General features: G+C 35.0%; 1 protein-coding gene across 1 annotated transcript in view; it reads right to left on the bottom strand.

Annotated features, from left to right (window-relative positions):
• Cspp1 (centrosome and spindle pole associated protein 1) overlaps nt 1-18,519 on the bottom strand; it is a 125,761-nt gene that overhangs the window by 85,836 nt on the left and 21,406 nt on the right. Inside the window, exons 6-10 of the mRNA XM_013034475.1 lie at nt 18,070-18,168; nt 16,564-16,997; nt 6,187-6,285; nt 3,473-3,543; nt 840-933 (exon numbers count right to left, since the gene is read on the bottom strand). Coding sequence (XP_012889929.1) covers nt 840-933; nt 3,473-3,543; nt 6,187-6,285; nt 16,564-16,997; nt 18,070-18,168 — 797 coding nt within the window. The remainder of the gene's footprint in view (nt 1-839; nt 934-3,472; nt 3,544-6,186; nt 6,286-16,563; nt 16,998-18,069; nt 18,169-18,519) is intronic.

The raw sequence follows: 18,519 nt of genomic DNA, 5'->3' as shown, positions 1-18,519 counted from the left end.
CATTTTTTTGTTGTTGTTGTTTTTTGCCAGTCATGGTGCCTGAACTCTGGGCCTGGGCACTGTCCCTCAGCTCTTCAGCTCAAGGCTAGTGCTCTACCACTTTAGCCACAGCACCACTTCCAGCTTTTTCTGCTTATGTGGTGCTGAGGAATCGAACCCTGGGCCTCATGTATGCAAGGCAAACACTCTACCACTGAGCCACCTTCCCAGCCCCACAAGTACATTTCTTATCAAGCATTGTTGTGTCCTCCTTTGTTTCCCCTTCCCATCCCTTCCCATAACCCCTCCCATGCCCTCCCACCCGATCCTTCCCCCCCACCAAAGTTGTAAAGTTTGTTTTTCAACATAAGGACTGGTACATCTCATTGTTTCAATGGTCCACCTGTATCCCTATTTAAAGGATTTGTTTTTTCCCTTCCCCTCCACAAATTGTAACAACATCAAATACAGTGAAAGCAGGGGTTATACCATGGAGGAGGGACATACAAAGCAACAAAGAAATCATCTTATAAATATGTTAGAAACAATTGCATGAAAGAAAAAAAAAACATTTGAATATGCTTACAATTCCATACTGAAAAATACAGAAGAAATTTATATTTGTTACTATATAGGGGATAATATAAAGGGCATTCAGGTAACATGAAATACTACTCTATATCAAAAATTGAACAACTCAATTGCCATGCTGATTGACAATGTGGTGACTGCAATATAAAATGATTTACAAATCAAAACATCATATTTGGAAAAGAAGCCCCTTATTTCACCATCATGTCATTTTACAGGAATGAATTTTAAAGTTAAAACATTTGTGCTAAATGCAAACCTTTCATTACCGTCTCTTGTTCTTCTGTTGCTCAGCCATTTGTTCCAACAGTTCTTGTCTATATTTCTCTTTCCTTCTCTGAATGAGTTCTCGATCTTCACCTCCTGGACAAGGGTAGGAAAAAACCTTTACATATCACATCCAACTAAAAAAGTTATAAAGCTTTATTTTTAATTGTTCAGAGTAATTACTGAACATGGAAGAAGTACAGAAGGAAAAAAAATCACATGCATCAGTACTATTTCATAACTATTTCAAAATATATGAGTTTGCATCATGTATCAATATAACATAGATTATTTATTCCCAAGTATTTGCCTTTAGTGGAAAACTTTCCAAAATAACAGAAATTCTAATCCTCACTCCCTTTTTTTTCCATGATTTTGGTTAATACCTCCCCTTAATACCTTTCAAAAGTCTCTTCAAGTGTCCATTCTGAGTCTCTTGAAACCAAATGCCTTTTTTGTTTCTTTCTAAGGTACCAATATATCAATGTAACCTCCATTGCTCGTCCTCTCTTACTCATTTCACGTAAGAACCTCCTTTTGTTTCTGAGGACCACAAACCTTGGATAGATTGTTTGCATTTCACAATGTCTTAGCCACTTTCCTCAATACACTCAAGCATACATAACCTCTTTAAATTTAACACTAGCCAGTGATAGTGGCTCACACCTATAATCCTAACTACTCAGAAGGCTGAGAGCTAAAGATCAAAGTTCGAAACCAGCTTGGGCAGTAAAGTCTATGAGACTCTTTTCTCCGATTAAACACAAAAAGCTGGAAGTGGAGGTATGGCTCAAGTGGTACGGTGCCAGCCTTGAGCAAAAAGCTAAGAAACAGCACCCAGGCCCTAAGTTCAAGCCCCAGTACTAACATACACAATAAGCAACGTTAACCACATCAGCAGCCTACCCAGCAAACATCAACTACAAAGAAGAAAAATAAACATACATACATATATATATATACATACATACACCTGCGTGTGTGTGTGTGTGTGCGCGCGCGCACGCGTGCACGCACTTTTCTCTTGGTATCACTTATATAAAAATCCAACTGTTAAAAACTTTTTGATCAGCTGGGCGCCAGTGGCTCACATTTGTAATCCTAGCTACTCAGATGGCTGGAGATCTGAGGATCACGGTTCAAAGCCAGCCCGGGCAGGAAAGTCTGTGAGACTCTTTATCTCCAATAAACCACTAGAAAACCGAAAGTGGCGCTGTGGCTCAAGAGGTAGAGCACTCGCCTTGAACTGAAGAGCCACAGGGACAGCGCCCAAGCCCCATGACTGACAAAAACAAAACAAAATTTTTTGATCCAAGGGAAAATATTACTCCACAAATCACTATCACAAAATTAGCTCTAAATCTAGATGTATACAATCTGAACACTACAAATCACAGAGTATCAACAGGCAGTGTGTGTCTACTGCCTTAATTATTTATTGGTCTTCTACTACCAGTGGGTGCAAAACCTCTGAATTTATCCAACAAGTACAAATGTCAGAAACATTAAGCTTCTAGCAGAGTAACAGGAATTATGTTAAGATTACATATAGCCATTTCAGGAAAACAAAGGTCTAAGAATATATGACCCTAAATCAAAATTAAAGTTGCTGACTTTTTTCAGTTGAATGAACTTAGCATGTTATCCAATTTCCTTATACATTACTAAAACCAAACTTCAATTAATCTTTCTAATAATTTCCATTAAAAGAACAGACCTCTTTTTTTTTTTACTTAATGGCACAAACAGGAAAATAGGGTCTCTCCAAACTTTTTCCAAATTGAATTATAACACGAATAACACAGCAAATCAAAAAGTTTGTATTTACAATGGATGTCAGTGGCTCACACCTGAATTCCTAGCTACTCAGGAGGCTAAGATCTGGAAAAACAAGGTTCAAGGCCAGCTCAGGCAGAAAACTCTGATAGACTCCATCTCCAAAGTAACAGGCAAAAAGCTGGGTTAGAAGAGAAGCTCAAGAGATAGTGCCAGCAAAGCAAGCAAGACAACCATGTATGAGGCCCTGAGTTCGAACCCCAGTACAAGTTAATATAAGCTAAAATAATCAACTTATGTTAGCTTCAATGACATGCTAGTATATTTTATATTAGCTTATATTCAGTAATTATATTAACTTATATTCAGTAATGAACTTGACCTCTAACAAAAATAAACAGAAATTTCAAATATCAAGATTTGAACAAAGAAGGTTCTCAGGAACTACATGGAAAGAACAAAGGAAAAAGGTATTAGTTCAAAGAAATGGAAATAAAACACAAGTCAAATTTTGGTAAACTGATAAAACAATATATATAGAAAACATCATATATAAAGTAGAATAAAAACAAACTTGTATACAACAAGGGGCTAATAACATAAAAACTTAAAAGCTTATTACTGAGAATGCAGGCCCTGAGTTCCAGCCCCAAAGAATAAAATAAAAATAGAAAGCTTTTGACTGAAACTGTTATTTCATTTATTAACAATAATAAGTACATCATTAAGTTATTTGACTCTACTTGCACATAATTATACAATTCAAGTAAAATGCTTACTTATTTAGCCCATTTCTTATAAAAAAGACCTTTATTCAACGTTTTGCAAAAGTCTCATCAACTAGAAGCTTTGTACATACCAAAGAGCATCCCCGCAAAAGGACTACAGATATCTTGATTAGCAGACGTGGATGGCTCATTATCCCGAGCACTAAAATAAAGAGAAAATATTAAAATCCAGATAATTCTCACAAAGTAAAATCTAGATATGAAGCCAGGCACTGGTGGTACACACACACACACACACACACAGAGAGAGAGAGATAGATACACTGGTGGTACACACACACACACACACACACAGAGAGATAGATATGAGTTACTGGCCCATCGCAGTGCTATCAACACTGTAATATTTACATATTTTTAAAAGGTAAAACCATGGTGCTTCATTTTTTTAAAAAGTGATACCCTAATATATTTAAGTAATAAAAATATGATCTTTTCCTTCAACTTACTTCACTAACTCTGTAAATTCAAAAATTAAAATATTTTTAATAAAAACATTTATCCAGGAAGAAAAGTTAAAGTAAGCATATACAAGTCCTAAAAAGGTGAGAGCACAACCTATACAAACACTTGGAAAAGATTAATCCTAAAAGATACTCTTCTTTCAAAGACAGGCATAAGGGGAAAAGAACAATAGCTCTCTCTAAAAAAAAGAAGGAACTTAATTATAACCAAATAGCAAATTCTCGTATGTTCTTACTTTAAAAGACACCTTTCTTGATAATCATATTTTCTTCATTATAGACTATAGATTAGTATAGACTAAACCCATTTATTCTTTTTGTTGTTATATTAGTTGTACAGAATGAGTCCCGTTGTAGCATTTGGGCGAGGGGACGGTGGTGGTCATGGGGTCTGAACTCTGGGCCTGGGCGCTGTCCCTCAGCTCTTCAGCTCAAGGCTAGCACTCTATCATTTGAGCCACAGTACCACTTCTGGCTTTTTCTGCTTATGTGGTGCTGAGGAATTAAACCCAGGGCCTCATGAATGCAAGGCAAGTGCTCTACCTCTGAACCACCTACCCTGCCCTCACTGTAGCATTTTTTTTTCACTGTTGCATTTTTATACATGCACATACTACACTTTGGTCATGCACTTCTTTTCTTATCCCCTCTTCTCCCTGTCTTCTTTCTTTTCCCTAATTCCCTTTCTACTTTGATGTCTTATTTTTTTCTGTACAAATATTAATACTGTAGAAATATGCAGAGGGATGCTGAGTGATCCTAACTGATCCTAAGAATGCAGGACTGATATGGTAGGCAAATAACCCAGCTAGGAACCAAGGTTCACTATAGTCAGAAGTCAAGGGTCAAATCATAGCTCTGCCCTGTTTCATCTTGTGAAATATAGATAATGGTTCCTCATAAATTTGCCAAGGATTAAATGAAATGATGCTCATTGTTTAAAATCTGACAGTGCTCAAAACATTTCAGCTACTTCATTATATTTGCATTATTCCCAAACATTCTCTAGATTAAACCAAATTATAGTATTAGTTGAACAGATGTGATCCTGGACAAGGTATTCTTTGTGCCTGGCATGGAGTATGGACCCAACTTCCATTTCAAACATCTCTAAGTACATAATATCCCATAATGGTCTTGTCAAAATTTAAGGGAAACTTTTCAGTTTGTACGTATTGTGTGTATCATAAAAACAATAACACTTCCTCAATAAATGAAGAAAAGTTGTTTTTGTACACCTCTATTTGTGAAAGACACAATTTCTTGAGATCTCCACTATCTGGGCCACCTTATATTCTGTGAAACCCATCACAGTTTTGATCCTCTCATCAGAAAATGTAGATTCTCTGCTTTTCAGATGACCACAATTACAAAGCTGGATGCACACAAGGCCCAGCCACAAAAACACAGGCATATAAAATTGGCTTTGGGGGCTATTTCTTTATGAATATAGTTCATTTACTCTTTAACTGTTATACCCATGTGATAATCAATAGTATACCAAAATGTGTTATCATTGTCTATTGTACTATGTAAAGATGCCAATGAAGTGTCCTGCCACATTTTGTTTCTTAAATAAATCCCCTTCTAAAATGTAAAAAAAAGAAAAATTAATACATACATATGACACAGGAAAGCCACAAAATCATAAACTTCCTTTTCTATAGACAGAACTATATAAGAAATAATCATAAAAAGTATGCATAAAGGTATCTACTCAGTAAGCTAAAAGTCAAAAGTAAAGTTTTGAGGGCTGAGGATATAGCTCAAGTGGCAGCATGTCTGTCTAGCAAGTGTGAAGTCCTGAGTTCAAACAAAAGTACCACCAAAAATAAAGTTTAAAAAATACTTCACTACAGAATTTAGGATTTTTCCATTTATTTTGTCACGTTCTATCACTATGACTCAAAAATATTTTAAATTCATTATTAGTCCATTTTTCTTTTCATTATTTCAGATACACACATATATAAATATATATATATGAATTACTTATTATAGGTAAAAATTCAGAACACCCTGGCAAGTTTTAGAAACAAAAACGTGTTCTTCAAAAGAAATGATGTAGGGCTTGGGATAGACCTTAGTGGTAGAGTGCTTATCTAGCTAGCATACACAAGGCCCTGAGTTATATCCCCTGCACTGCAAACAAACAAACAAAAAAGCCATAAAGTATTATCTCCTTACCCTGTTTTCTTTCTCACTAAGCAAGGAACCCTGTTAATATACTATACCTCCCTATTTTTCAGTAAGCCCGTTTTAGACATGTGCTAGTTCATTATATAGTGATTTAGGGCCAGAATTTATATTACATACTATACCTTTTATTTCCAGCAGATGAAATTCGTATGTTTGACTGCTCTGTAACATCATCATCATTCTCCATAGGAGTCATATACCCTCGTCTGTTTCCATGAATCCTTAAAAACATATTAGCTTACACAACATGTTCCACACACAGTGGACCTTCTTATATCTCTTTGTTTGGAGTTTTAACATTTAATATTGGAAACATTAAAGGAAACAAAGTGTTATGAAGACATCTTTTATAAACACATTCTCAATTCAAGTGAGATCTATTCAGTTTGATCTGCTGGTTAACAATAAACATAAGAGTTTAGAATTTTCTTTACCGGACTTCATAAATTCTAGGAAAGCACTCTACTACTAAGCTACACTCCCAGCCCCTAATAGCCTTTTGGTTTTTTTAATATTATTATAAATTATTTAAATACAACTTTGAGAAGTTTTTCATTTCAAAATAACAAAATTCAAATATATTTTTCTGTTTGGGTGTGGTGGCAACATACCTGCAATCCCAGCAATCAGGAGGCTAAACTAAAACATGAAAGGATGGGGTTGGGAAGGTGGCTCAGTGGTAGAGCGCTTGCCTTACATGTATGAGGCCCTCGGTTCAATTCCTCAGCACCACATGAGCAGAAAGAGCAGGAAGTGGGGCTGAGGCTCAAGTGGTAGAGCCCTAGTCTACCGCTGAAGAGCTGAGGGACAGCGCCCAGGCCCAGAGTTCAGGCCCCACGACCGACAAAAATTTTTTTTTAAAAGCCATGAAAGGATATACTTATACGACACATGTTAAAGCATGGTTTAATACACTAAAAGATTTTTATGGCAGTCCTGGGGTTTGCACTTGTTAGGCAGGTACTCTACCATTTGAGACTGCCCTTTAACCCTTTTTGCTTTATTTTTTTAATAGGGTCTTGTGTTTATATAGGTCACCTAGGCCACAGTTATCCCTTTTAGACTTCTTATGGAGTTGAGATTATAGATAGGCACATATTAACATTGGTTGAGATGGTGTGTCTCAAACTTTTTGCCCAGGATGGTCTCAAACCAAGATCTCTTTATCTCTACCTCTCAAGTAGCTAGGATTATAGGCATACGCCACTACACCAGGCTTTATACTTTTTTTAATCATGCATTTAGTAAGTGAATTATGAAGCACTTTCTGTATGGCAAGTACTATTCTAAGCACTGGATATATATAGTTCCTGCACCCATGAAAATTATATACAAAATTCAAAATGACATTTCTTTTGAAGTCAAAATTATGGATTCTAGGAGATTATTTTACATATATACAACGAACTGAACATAAAAGAGATCAGCAGTCTTAACATTAAACCAAATAGAGACAATCATGACATTTGCTAACACTTGACATGAAAGAATATTATCAAAAGAATAGGACACATTATTTTTAGAAATAGTCTAACATAATCAATACACAGAAAATGATTGGTTCAGTTTACTTACAAGGTCATAAGCGACAAAATAAAAGATGAAAATATTTTTATTCTCTTTTCAAAAACAATTTTAAAAATAAAAAAAGTTTTTCAATTAAATTTTTTTCCATTTGGCAAACACTGATTGTTTTCTAATTTAATTTGTGACACCAGAGAAACCAACATGACTTTTACACCAACATTGATTAGCATCCATGAAAATTAGCATTTAATAAGTCATATTTCTTTGTTGTTGTGGAATTTGTAAACTATATTGTCTTTCTCAAGAGGAATTACAGAAATATGGTTGTTCAAGTATTATTCAATATTTAAGATGAATTTCACTATCATACTAGCAAAATTTGCAATTTTTAGATTTAAAAAAAAGAACTTATTCTCCATAAAATCAACATATAAAAGTCTTCACTTTGCTTCCACCACACAAGCTATAGGCATCATCTGTGGAGAATCAGTTTTTGGCTTTTAATAATTACAAATTGGCATGATACATCAATGACTCCCACTTTTATCTATATAAATTTCACACATTATTTTAAAATAGTTAATTTTTATCTAACCTAAAAGCCTACTCAAACCTTTTTTAAATTGACACATTTAGTATTATTACCTAGTTCTACCATTTAAATAATTCAAATTCAAATATGTAGGTGACAGTGCTAGACACCGATTTATATACTCTAGATTCATACAAATACACCTATGAAGATTTAGAGCACTGAAACTACCTATCATAGAAAAGCTGATTGCAAAAGCAAGGCTCTCCTAGCACCTGAAAAAATACAGTGTTTAGGATGGTTCCCACCACTGCCAGAACTAGTAACACTAGATTCACATAAACTACTTGTACCAACAATACAGTCTATGACAAAATACCCGCTTTCCTTCAGGGAGCCTTGAATTTTAGTACATACTAAAAAGGGTGCCTAACATTACCAGCCCTAATATTATCAGCCTTCCATGAGTACTGAGTGTCTAATAGGATTCCTGGTAGACACTTCCACATGCTATCACAATTCAAGGCTGGAGAAATTAACCATCTCTTGTATACCTTTTCACTGGACTCTTAGAGATTAGTGTCTTGTTTCCTTGTGACTATATCCCATGAACACTTTCCCTTTGCCGGGTTTCCTTTGTATTCATTTCTATAATAAACCACAGCTAGATACAAAACCTTTTGAGTCTTTCTATAGAATCACCAAACCTGAGAGTCACTGTGGGAACCTCAAACCTAACACACAAAAGTTAATTAACTGATGTAGTAAAAAGCTATCTAAAGCAGTACAAACTTTTAAAAACTGAGAAATTAAGCTAAAACAATTTTAATACTCAATATCTACAGACTCAATTCTCCAATTAAAAGACAGAATGGTGCATATTGGATAAAAAGGCAACATATAACCATTTGTTTTCTATAAAAAAATGTAACTATCTGACAAAACTATCTGAAAAGCTAGAAAAAGATCTTCCAAGCAAACAGACTCAGAACAGGCAAGAGCAGCTAGAACCATATCCAATAGACTTCAAACCAAAATTGTTAAACATAATTGCACTTAAAACAAACACACACACACACACACACACACACATACACACACACACACACACACACTCCAACTCAATAATAAATGTAGATGACCTCAACACCCACTCTCACTAAGAGGTAGGTTATTTTAAAAAAAAATCAGATTTAAGTGACACCATAGGTCAATTAGACTTAAAAGAAATTTACAGAATATTGCATCTAGCAGCTGCAAAATACACATTCTCCTTAGCAGTCCCTGGAACTTCCTCCAAAATAGATTAAATCCTAGGATATAAAGTAAGTCTCAGCAAATACAAGAAAACTGAAATAATCTCCTGAATTTTGTCAGATCACAATGGAGTAAAACTAGAGGTTAACAGGAAAAGAAACTATGGAAAAATTTCATACTCCAGAGACTGGATAAAACACTGCTAAAAGATGAGGTCACAAAAGAAATAAAGGAAAAAATCAGAAAGTTCCTAGAATTCAATGAAAATTGAAACAACCTCCCAAACCTTCTGGGATATAACAAAAGAAGTTCTAAGAGAAAGTCTGTAACTTTTTTAAGGTCCACCCTGGGAAGGCAGAGCAGACTCCTCCCTCCGCTTAGCTAAGTACCTTATAACTTTGAGTACACACATTAATGAGACTAAGCGATCTCAAATTAATACTTTTAATGATATACCTCAAATTCCACACACAAAAAAGCAACAACAAGGATTTAGCTAAACATAAAACCAGCAGAAGGAAATGAAAAATAAAGACTAGGGGGGGAAAATCAATGAAAGTAAGACTAAAAAAAATGAAACAAGGGAGACTAGGAAGGTGGATCAGAGGTAGAGTGCTTGTCTTGCACGCATGAGGCCCTGGATTCGATTCCTCAGCACCACATAAGCAGAAAAAGCCGGAAGTGGTGCTGTGGCTCAAGTGGCAGAGCACTAGCCTTGAGCTGAAGAGCTGAGGGACAGCGCCCAGGCCCAGAGTTCAGGACTACGACCAGCATAAATAAATAAATAAATAAAACATTGGCTCTATAAAATGATAATATACAGTTGACAAGCCTTTACCCAATCTAACCAGTAAAGAAAAATGATTCAACAAGAACAAAACAAAGATGCCCATGTGACTGTAACTCCTCTGTATGGTATTTTTACAGTTAAAAAACAAACAAAAAAACAAAGAAACAACCCAGAGACGAAAATGATGATTTTACAACAAACACAAGTGAAATACAATATTTCAAAAACCTTTAGTCAAATATACTGGAAAATCTATTTGAAACGGATACATATCTAGATAATCTCAAATACCAAATTGAGCCAAGGGTACATAATCCATCTAAACAGATCTATAACAAGAGACCAAAACATAAAAAGGAAAATCTCACAACAAAGAAAAGCTCAGGACTCCATAGATTCTAGCTAAATTCTACAAGACTTTTAAGGAGACCAATACTCTCAAATTTCTCCATTCCAAGCAAGGAAATAAGTATTGCCAAACTCATTCTATGAACCTACTAGCATTACACTCATTTCAAAACCAAACCAAGACACATACACACACACAGAAAAAAAACTATAATAGGCTAATTATTTAGATGAGCAGATACACAAATTCTCAATAAAATAAAATTAACCTCAAATTCTCAATAAAATAAAATTAAATAACCTATCAAAAAAGCATATATTATGATGAAGTTGATTTCATTCCAGAAATGTAAGGCTAGCTTAACATATGTAAATCAATAAACATTAATAACCACATGAACAAAATGACAAAATGATCATTTCAGTTGATGCAGAACAAGGCCTTTGACAAAATAAACCATCATTTAATGATAAAAGCTATGAAGAAACTATGAGAAGAAGCTGGGCACCAGTGGCTCATGCCTGTAATCCTAGCTACTCAGAAGACTTGGATCTGTGAATCAAGGTGCAAAAACATCCTAGAAATACATATTCAAGTGATTTCTGTCCCTAAGTACAGCAAAAAGACAGAACTAGAGGTGTGACGTGAGTGGTAGAGTGCCAGCCATGACAAAAAAGGCCAAGTGAGAGCATGAGGCCCTAAGTTCAAGCCTCAAGAGGGAAAGGAAGGCACAAAAGGAAAAATATGAAAAGGAGGGAAAAGAAAAAGAGAAAAGAAGTTGGGAGTAAAGGAATTTACTTTATATTATAAAAGCCATGTATCACAAACTGAGAGTCAACATCAAGTCTCAACAAAGGAAAAACTGAAAACATTTCTACTAAACAGTAACAAACTCTTATGCAATATCCACAGCAATAAGATAGAAAGAAATAAGAGAGGCCTAAATAGGGAAGAAAGAAAACAAACTATCCTTACTTGCAAATCATATGACCCTATACCTAAAAAGACCCTAAAGGTTCCATCTCAAAATTCCTACAGATAGCCAGGTACTGGTTGCTCCTGTCTGTTGCTCCTAGCTACTCAGGAGGCTGAGATCTAAGAACTGTGGTTGGAAGCCATCTTGGATAGCTAAGTGTGTGAGATTCTTATCTCCAATTAACCAGCAAAAAGCAAGAATTGCAGTAGAGTTTGAAATTTGGTATTGATATTCCTCCAATACTGTTCTTTCTGCTAAGGATTGTTTTTGCTATCTGGGGTCTTTTATTGTTCCATATGAATTTTTGGGTTGCTTCTTTATTTTATTGAAGAATGAGCTTGGAATCAAAACAGCTTGGTACTGGCACAAGAACAGACCTGAGAATGAATGGAATCGAACTGAAGACCCAGAAATGAACCCACAGACCTACAGCCACCTAATCTTCGATAAGGGAGCTAAAAAATAGAATGGGAGAAAGACTGTTCAGTAAATGGTGCAGGCAAAATTGGTTAAACACCTTTAGAAAACTAAAGTTAGATCCTTCTATATCACCCTGCACCAGAATCAACTCCAAATGGATCAAAGACCTCAAGATCAAAGCAGAAACCCTGAAAACATTACAGGAGGAAATAGGAGAAACTAAAGGGCTCCCTGGCACAGGCTGAAATCTTCTTAATAAAGACCCAGAAACACAACAAATCAAAGAAAGGTTGGGCAAATGGGATTGCATGAAACTATAGAGCTTCTGCATAGCTAACAAGAATAATAGAAAGCCCACATTGGGAGATCTTTCACTAGCCATACAATAGACAAGGGGTCTCATATCTAAAATATACTTAGAACTCAAAACATTAAATTCCCCAACAAATCCTCAAAGAAACAACTGCCCATAAACAAGTGGGCTAAAAGACTTAAGACAAACTTCTCTGAAGAGGAAATAAGAATGGCCAATAGACACATGAAGAAATGCTCAACTTCCCTAGCCATAAAAGAAATGCAAATCAAAATAACATTGAGATTCCACCTCACCCTAGTTAGAATGGCAAAAATCAAGAACTCTAATAACAACAGATACTGGAGGGGGTAAGGCCAAAGAGGAACCCTACTGCATTGTTGGTGGGAGTGTAAACTTGTTCAGCCACTTTGGAAAGCAGTATGAAGGGCTGGGAAGGTGGCTCAGTGGTTGAGTGCTTGCCTTGCATGCACAAGGCCCTTGGTTCGATTCCTTAACACCACATAAGAAAAAAAAGCCAGAAGTGGTGCTGTGGCTCAAGTGGTAGAGCTCTAGCCTTGAGCTGAAAAGCTGAGGGACAGCGCCCAGGCCCAGAGTTCAGGCCCCACAACTGGATCAAAAAAAAAAAAAAAACTACCACTACAAAGAAAGTAGTACGAAGGTTCCTCAAAAGGCTACACATAGAGCTCCCCTATGACCCAGCAATCCCATTTTTGGGCATTTACCCAAATGATCACAAACAAGGCTATACTAAAGCTACCAGCACGACTATGTTTATTGCAGCATTATTTACTATAGGTAAGATATGGAACCAACCCAGATGCCCCTCAGTAGATGAATGGATCAAGAAAATGTGGTATATATACACAATGGAATTCTATGTCTCCATGAGAAAGAATGACACCGCCCCATCTGTTAGGAAATGGAAAGACTTGGAAAAAATTATATTAAGTGAAATAAGCGAGGCCCAAAGAAACATAAGTCCCATGGTTTCCCTTATTTGCAATAACTAGTATAAGTCTAGGACAAGCAGAAAAAGTCAAAAGCTATGTACATATGACCATATAAGATGATGTTAATGAAATGAACCCCAAGACAGGGACACAAGTAGTTTTTTCATTCTTGCTATTGATTTAATGTATCAAAACTGTACTATGTGATTTTTTTTTTGTTTCTCTAGTATGTTCTTCCCCCACGGTAAAACCCGTTTTCACTGTATTTGATGTAGATGCCCTGCATCTTGTATATACATTTTTTTAATTTGGGGAGGGGAAGAAAAATAACAAAATGCTGAAATAAGGATACAGGCTGACCCATTGTAACAATGAGAGGTATAAGACACTATGTTGAAAATGAACTTTACAACTTAGGGGAGGAAGGAGGAGTTGGGGAGGTAGAGAGGGAAGGAATGGTAGGGGAAAAATAAAGGAGGTAACAATGCTCGATAGGAAATGTACTCATTACATTACTCATGTAACTGTAACCCTTCTGTACAGTACTTTTACAATAAAAATATATTTTATAAAAAGTGAGAATGAGGCTGTAGCTAAAATAGTAGAGCAATAGACAAACCTTGAGCACAAAAGCTCAATTCCCAAGCCCCCAAGGTCAAGCCCAAAGACTGGTCATACACGTGCACGAGCGCACGCGTGCGTGGTCACACTCACACACACACACACACACACACACACACACACACACACCTCCTAGAGCCAAAAGATGCCTTCAGCAACAAAGCATAATATATCCCCAAAGCAACAAATATGTTTTTCTTTATATCAATGATGAACTGGATACAAGTGAAATTAGAAAAACAATTCCATTAACAATGGCTACAAAAAATAAAATAAAAATGGAATAAACCTAACCAACAAGGAGAAAGAACTCTATCATGAACCCTATAAAACAAAAAAATAAAACCTTGAAGGAAAACAACAAAGAAGATGCTGAAAGATTAAAAATGTTCCTATGTTTCTGGCAGAATCAATACCTGGTGTCCAACTACTTCAATAAAATTCTTTTAAAATTTTAATGTAACTTGGGATCTCAGAATTAATGGTCACTTAGAAATACAAAAATTTATTATAAAATTTACCCAAGAAATTCTGGCTTCCTGAATTTTCTGCTGAGTTGTCCAAAGATAATATTTAGATTTATAATTCTAGGTTCTTTATGTAGTTATTTCCAAATTATTCAAACTAAAAATTTTAAGACTCTTTAGCATATATAAATAACTTAATAAAGCAAGCACCATGTCCAAGAAGTCATTTTCAAGGCATATGCCAAACTCAATTTAATCAATCATTATATTTATGCACATCAAATGCCTCTGATAAAACAATAGTAAAACTACAGCCCATATGAAAGATTTTGTAACATGAGCCTTACACTAGACACAAAATATTCATTACAAAATTTTAAGTCACCTATCACTGATAATTAGAATGAAATCAATATCAAAGAATTGTTTAAGAGGCCAAGAAAAAGAACATAAATATACATTACACTAAAAGAATTTCATAAAAACCTTCAGGCATCTTTTTATTAAACAACTAATATAAATGTGCTCACCATTTTTAAATTTAGAATTACTATTTAAAGTAACTAATACAAGATCTTATTTAAAAAATAGAGCTTGATACTGGTTATTTCAATTCTATAATCCATTGAGGTTCGAAGGCAGCCTAAAAAAAAAAAAAGACTATTCTCCAAAATAACAGCAAAAAATTAGAGCTAAAGGGCTGTCTTAAGTAGTTGAGTAACAATGGTGTGAGCAATTTGAGTTATTGGTCCGTGAGCTGAAATCGCAGTAACTGATAGTTTGGAAAGTTACCCACTTTTTTAAAAATGAACTTAAGATCTGGGCTAGTTAGGCCTTATTAGCCATGTTAAATTCATGTACAACTTTTTTCTTTTTCCAATGGCAAACTCAGGGCCTTAATGAATGCTAAGTGACAGCTCTATCAATGAGCTAACTCATAGTCTAGCCATCTTATTCTCTAGGAAAAAATATCTGTACAAATCTGTGGAACTTGTTGCATTCACTAAACTTCCTTTCAATAAAGAAGACTCCCAAACATCCATCTAATAAATTTAGCATTTAATCATTCTTAATTATCCTTGTTAGAAACTTTTTGAGATTTCTAAAATTAAAATCTAAGAAATTAGTGTCAGAGCCAGGCACTGATGGCTCATGCCTGTAATCCTAGCTACTCAGGAGGCTGAGATCTGAGGAATGAAGTTTGATGCCACAGTTTGAAGCCAGCTAGGGCAGGACAATACATGAAATACTTATCTCCAAAAAATACTTATCTACCCAAAAAAGTAGAGTGGTGGCTCAAGTGATACCAACTAGCCTTGAGCAAAAAAGCTCAGGGACATCACCTAAGCCCAGGATTGGAAGGAAGGAAGGAAGGAAGGAAAGAGAGAGAGAAAGAAAGAAAAAGAAAGAGAAAAAGAAAGAAACAAAGAAAAGACAAGACAAAGAAAATAAAAGGAATTACTCAAAATAATGAAAAGCATCTGAAAATCTGATTTAAAAAACTTAATGATGCCATTTCACTTAAATAAATGTTCAATAAATAACTTTAAAATATACTGATAAAGATCTTCAAGAGTATTAAATCATTAAAAGAATAAACTATATTTCATCTATGTTAAGGTATTCTTTTTCTCTATATTTTAACAAATAAAATGGGGGAGCTATTCTCCTGGTTTTAAAACAAGTAATTGCAAAGAGTTATTTTATCCCTGCCAATAATCTAGGGATACTATCAATCAATTTAACTATGAATAGCAATTAATACTTCTTTATACTTCAAATTCCCCAACATTTTGGTTTTGTAACTCACTGCAATGCCAAGATTGAGACAGACATTCCCTTTCTTGGGAATGTTTATTTTTAATTTACTTGTACATGAAGGTATTGGCTTTAGTTTTTCCAGATTTTAAATGGGGTTCTGGGCTGAGAATGTGGCTTACTGATAGACTGCTTGCCTAGCATGCATGAAGCCCTGGATATGATTCCTCAGTATCACATAAAGAGAAAAAGCCAGAAGTGGTACAGTGGCTCAAGTGGTAGAGCACTAGTCTTGAGGAAAAAAAAGCTTAAAGACATTGTCCAGGCCTTGAGTTCAAGCCCAAGACTGGCAAAAATAAGTAAATAAATAAAATGGTGTTTAGATGGTTTTTCCTCCTCAGTGGCCCATAAAATGATGTTTCTTAAAATTGATAGTATCTTAGAATTATAGTAAATTCAATCATTTCTCCCTAATGAAATAATAAAAAGTAACAACAGTATATTAAGTATATAAAGTAAAATAAAGATGTAAATACCTGTCATTTGTATACACTCTCATAAATCTTCTATCAAAATCACTTTCAAATCTAAACCTCTCGTCCATTTCTTCACTTACTTCAGGATCTTGATCTGCTCTAGAATATTGTTTGTCAAAAACACGATCCTCATTAAATCTTCGCGATGTTCTTTCTGGCACACAAGCCTTGTTGGCAAACCTTTGATGTTTTGTACTGGAAATGCCCAATCCTTCATTCGTTTTTTTAGTAACTCTTCTATTTCTTAACTCAATTTCGTCATCCTGTTGCCGGTATCTGTCTTCTTCTAGTCGTCTTTGGTTTAGAAGTTCTTCATATGCCTCTGAAGCGGTTAGACCATCTCTCCTATGAGCTTCTGAATTTGTGCAAGATGTTTGTATTTGTGAAGGTAGAACAGGCTTAACTTGACTAATAGGATTTTTACTTCTTTGACTCTTCAGTTGTTCAATTTTAAAAGAGAAGAAAGAAAACTATCACTTAAAAGTTAGATAAAGACTTAAATCGTGTTTAGTCTATTTCTTATCTCATTTTGGATATTTAATTACTCATAAGAAATATCTTTCCTCTAGAAAAGAAATTAAAGGAAAATTTATCTTACATTAAAACTTAGTAAAATAAAGAGGCAATGATAAAATATATCAATGGCTACAAAAACTGAAGATGAACAAAATGCAAATTCTCATCCCAGGACATCCTAGCCATCTATTAGCATTCACATGTTACTTGAAAATATTTCCAATTAAATTATTTCTTGATACAAAAAATTAAAAAATAGTAAACTTCTGACCTTAGTAATATCAACTGCCTTCAAATTTGGAAAAAATAATATACATACTAAACATAATAATATACATCATAAACTCAATATTTTTTAAAAAGTCACTTAAAAATCACTTAAAGTAAATTCTAAAACAAATCTTTAAAATAAGGTTACATTTTAAAAGGTAGGTTAAATTCTTCACTATGAGATAAAACAACTTCCTAAGGAAATATTTAAAGGCCCTATAGTTTAATGTGATTTGGTTAATTTTTCAAGTGCTTACATAAAAACTAGGTAGAATGAGAGGTATGATGGCACTCACACAAAATCCCAGCATTCTGGAGGCTAAAGTAGAAGTTTTAGGACAGTCTAAACTACAGATACAACTCTTATCTAAAACTGGTGGCTCACACCTGTAACCCTCGCTATTCAGGAGACTGAGATCTGAGGATAGAGGTTTGAAGCCAATCCAGGAAGGAAAGTCTGTGAGACATTTATCTCCAATTAATCACCAAAAAGCTGAAAACTGAGGTGTGGCTCAAGTGGTAGAGTGCTAAGCCTTGGGCACAAAAGCTGAGGGGCAATACCCATGCCCTGAGTTCAAGCCCCAGAACTGGCACAAAAACAAACAACCACCAAAAAAACTTAAAAGTAATGGCAAGTGAAATATCTGACACATAAATGGCTTTTTTAAGTAAGTACAAAATATTCAGCTGTGGTATTAAAAAGTTAAAAGTAAAACCTACCTCAGTACTCTTTTCTACCTGTCTGATCTTTTCACTGGATTCTTCCTTAACCCTGAGAAACTGATTGTATTCTTTATTGCGTTCAAGTTTCAACCTTTCCTTAAAATAGAAATCAAAAGACATGTTACTTCAACTTTAAGAAAATGTACCTTAATATCAAAATCAGAATCCTACAAATCAGAACTCTTACTCAGAATTGAGCTTTATTAGCAATTTGAAGGAGAGAAGTCATTGCAAGGAAAAAGATTAAGTAGAAAAGATGTGACTATCATTGCAATATTCCAGTTCTCTTGCCACACAAGAATAAGCATGGCTGCATACTTTGGTCTATGAACCTGTGGGGTCTCCAACAGAAGGGACTTGATCCAGTAATGGAACATCTCACTCTATATTTCAGTGTAGAAGTTATTTCCCAAACAACCATGCCTCATAAATCCATACATTCTAGTT

Source organism: Dipodomys ordii, unplaced genomic scaffold (assembly GCF_000151885.1).
Source record: "Dipodomys ordii isolate 6190 unplaced genomic scaffold, Dord_2.0 Scaffold190, whole genome shotgun sequence".
Lineage (NCBI taxonomy): Eukaryota > Metazoa > Chordata > Mammalia > Rodentia > Heteromyidae > Dipodomys > Dipodomys ordii.
This window is presented reverse-complemented; position numbering and strand designations above follow the sequence as displayed.